Raw genomic sequence first — 1,399 nt, 5'->3', positions numbered from 1 at the left:
GGGAGCTGCTGCCACAGTGGTGGCTGCAGATGAATGCTCACAGAGCTGGAAGCTGTGCCTGGTTGTGCATCGTTTAATGTGCAGGCAGTGCACTTGGGTAACTACAGCACAAGGTGTGCAGGGGGTGGAGATGTCCCCCTGCATTGCTGATTGAGATGGGGTCTCTGCAGAGCTGGACACATCTGCAGAATGGCCTCTGGACAAGGCTGCCACCAGAAGGGAGAGGGGGGGAAAAATCTAGTTAGGATCCAAACTACACCACCTCAGGTAAAAGAGCTACTTTGTAAATTAAGTCCAGGAAAATGAGGTTGTGAAAGAAGAGATTAAGGATGCATTTTTGTACTCTGCATTCTACTTGAGGTGGCTGCATGTGGGAGGGAGTGTCAGGACAGGCAGACATCTCGTTAGGAAGTGAATTAATGATGGGACTGTCCTCCCTCTCTGGTGAGGGGGATCACACAACCAACAGCAGGCAGACAACCTGGAGAGCAGGCACTGCAGCAGCTCCCCACGCAGCAGCAGCCACTCCAGAGGGGAGTTGCCAGGGGCAGTTCTGCCCTCAGCTCCTACAGCAGAGGAAGATGAGCAGAGGTGGGAGGTGGCTGAGGCAGCTCGGGCAGCCCCTGGCAGAGAGGTTCTGAGATACCCTGTCAGGCTGGAAGCCTTCCCCATTTCCAAAGCTGCCAGGCTTGCACCCCAGCTCCTTTCCTCCCAGGCCAGGATGGTACCAGCCCAGGCCACACCCATCTCCAGCTGCTGCTGTTAGTCCCCTGTGCTGTCCCTTTTCTCCCTTTCCACTCCTGACTGACCAGAGGTTGATGCCCACACCCAGACTGGCAGCATCGCTGTGGGCTCATGGTGCCCTGAGCCTAACACATAGCACAGCCTGCATCAGGACTAGGCCCTTTCACCTGCCTCTAGCCACTGATTTTTGGGGTGACCCAAAGCACCTGGCTGCAGCGATTGTCTCCTGAGAACACCCAAGAAGGCAGAGTTGTTCTTTCAGTTTAGAGCCAGAGCAGCCCGCCCGGCTAGCGGGTCAGGCACTGCTGCTCTGGAGAGCTGGCCCTGGGGTGGCCCCAGGGGCACGCTGCAGGGACACCTACCAGGGCCTGGTCGATGTCCCTCCTGATGTCTGCCACGATCTGGGCGCTGTCTGCGCGGGCCAGGATGAGAACACCCAAGAAGGCAGAGTTGTTCTTTCAGTTTAGAGCCAGAGCAGCCCGCCCGGCTAGCGGGTCAGGCACTGCTGCTCTGGAGAGCTGGCCCTGGGGTGGCCCCAGGGGCACGCTGCAGGGACACCTACCAGGGCCTGGTCGATGTCCCTCCTGATGTCTGCCACGATCTGGGCGCTGTCTGCGCGGGCCAGGACGGCGTCCAGGGAGTGCTGCTGGATGGG

At 58.9% G+C, this 1,399-nt stretch overlaps 1 protein-coding gene across 1 annotated transcript in view; it reads right to left on the bottom strand.

Annotated features, from left to right (window-relative positions):
• Positions 1-1,399, bottom strand: part of IGHMBP2 (immunoglobulin mu binding protein 2) — a gene marked incomplete at both ends in the record, with an annotated part of 21,086 nt that overhangs the window by 19,036 nt on the left and 651 nt on the right. Inside the window, 1 exon segment of the mRNA XM_008948718.1 lies at positions 1,307-1,399. This exon segment is cut by the window's right edge and continues 9 nt beyond it. Within this exon segment, the coding sequence (XP_008946966.1) occupies positions 1,307-1,399 (93 nt within the window).

Source organism: Merops nubicus, unplaced genomic scaffold (genome assembly GCF_000691845.1).
Source record: "Merops nubicus isolate BGI_N331 unplaced genomic scaffold, ASM69184v1 scaffold24411, whole genome shotgun sequence".
Classification (NCBI taxonomy): Eukaryota; Metazoa; Chordata; class Aves; order Coraciiformes; family Meropidae; genus Merops; species Merops nubicus.
This window is presented reverse-complemented; position numbering and strand designations above follow the sequence as displayed.